Consider the following 1,781-nt stretch of genomic DNA (forward strand, 5'->3'; position numbering starts at 1 on the left):
CAGCTAGATGATCATTACTCAAAAGGAAAAAAATATTCTAGCTAGCTGGTCATTACGCAAAGGGGGAAATTAAAAATGATGTGCCTTGTCATTTTGCATGCGTACGTTATTCCAGTCCTGCTATGTGCTGGAAGGAATAACTCTTCTGTTGGGATAGAGATGGAACCATATGCAAAACAAGAAAAGCAGCTAGCATTCTATACTAGCTACCTTCATCCCTCGGCAAGGTCAGATCGATTTGGAGTACGATGAACATGAGAATATGCGGCTCTACTAATTAATCACATGCGGCCGCGGCACGCAGATGCCAAACGCCTGTACTCCTGTACATAATAACTGTACACGATCGATCCCTAACGCGTCCCATTGTTTCAGGAGACCCAAAAATAAACTAGGGTACGTAGAGCGTGCAAGGTAGCAACAAAGCCCACCTGATCGACTCGCGCAATCGTGAGCTTGAAATGCCCAGCGACGACGACCACCGCCGTCAAGCCGTCGTCCCCGACGACGACGGGAAAGATGTGCGGGAGATACCGGTCTCCGACGGCTCGTCGGCGGAGCACAAGGAGTGGCTCAAGGAGATGCGCGGGTGGCTGGTCGTGCTGGCCACCCTGGCCGCGTCGGTGACGTACCAGGCGGGGCTGAACCCTCCCGGCGGGTTCTGGCAGGACAGCAACGGGCACCTCGCCGGCAACCCGGTGCTGCACGACGGCACGTTCGTGAGGCGGTACCTGACGTTCTACTACTTCAACGCGACGGCGTTCGCGACGTCGCTGGTGATCATCATCCTGCTCCTCAACGAGCGGTTCTACAAGTCGGAGGCCAAGGTGGCGGCGCTCACCCTCACCACCATGGTCGACCTCATGAGCCTCGTCGGCGCCTACATCGCCGGCTCCACGCGCGACATGGCCAACTCCATCTACATCATCGTGCTCACCTGCTTCCTCTTCGTCTGCGTCGTCTACATCGCCAGGTATGCACAAGCACAAGTACGTCCTGGCATCATCAGATTCTAAAAATCTATCTGAGATCATTCACTCGCTGCTTGTCATCTGCTGGTCCCCTATGGTAGGGTGCTGCCAACCCTTTGCTTCATCGTGCTCTTCATGTCGCCGCCGCTATACTGGCTGGCTGAAAAGGGATGGCTGCCGGTGACAGAACACATGAAGAAGAGAGTTGAGGCGGCCAAGGAGAGGGAGCGAAAGGAGGAGGAGAAGCAGAGAGAGCGACCCAAACCCCGGAGGAGCCGGTGCTTCAGCTGCAACTGCTGCGCCTGCTGCAGAGCGTTCGAGTACGACGACATTGAGAGCAGGGGGTTGCGAAAAACTGAAGACAACTGAATTATTTGCTGCATAATAAGTCACATCTTGACATGCCTGCCTGACTAATTTTTTCATTGGGTATTCATGAAATACATCCGATCCTTTTCTGTCTTCGTGGAAAGAGAAAAAAAATAATACATATGCAATGCAGCCTGCCTCATAACTACAAGCTGATCATATTCTTTGTTTATATATGTTATACTCGTGTATTCCACTCTCCGCGCAGAAGCCTGGATCCGCTGATCTGCATCCTAAATCCACATTTTTTGGAAAGACATCCTAGATCCACATGAATTGTACACGTAGCTGCCTATGATTCCTGACGAAAGCGTGAACAAAAACTTAAATCCAGCCGACTCCGGACTGCCTCTCTGCCGGTGAGCCTTCAAACGGAATCTCGTCATCATTCTCTTTTGATTCCTCCACTGGGAGGTACAAGATATTACATATCATATCTTC

At 51.7% G+C, this 1,781-nt stretch overlaps 1 protein-coding gene across 1 annotated transcript; it reads left to right on the forward strand.

The window, feature by feature from the left end:
* Positions 1-326: 326 nt before the first annotated feature.
* LOC120670943 lies at positions 327-1,469 on the forward strand. The gene is made up of 2 exons (XM_039951136.1): positions 327-973; positions 1,073-1,469. The coding sequence occupies exons 1-2, from the start codon at positions 462-464 to the stop codon at positions 1,338-1,340; spliced, it is 780 nt and encodes a 259-aa protein (XP_039807070.1). The 5' UTR covers positions 327-461; the 3' UTR covers positions 1,341-1,469.
* Positions 1,470-1,781: the final 312 nt, after the last annotated feature.

The sequence above is a fragment of the Panicum virgatum genome, chromosome 4N (genome assembly GCF_016808335.1).
Source record: "Panicum virgatum strain AP13 chromosome 4N, P.virgatum_v5, whole genome shotgun sequence".
Taxonomy (NCBI): domain Eukaryota; kingdom Viridiplantae; phylum Streptophyta; class Magnoliopsida; order Poales; family Poaceae; genus Panicum; species Panicum virgatum.

Bases quoted from the DNA above. Each gene is read 5' to 3' on its own strand.
- LOC120670943 (XM_039951136.1), top strand. From the start codon at position 462: ATGCCCAGCGACGACGACCACCGCCGTCAAGCCGTCGTCCCCGACGAC. The intron at 974-1,072 runs GTATGCACAAGC...CCCCTATGGTAG, and splicing joins TGCGTCGTCTACATCGCCAG to GGTGCTGCCAACCCTTTGCT.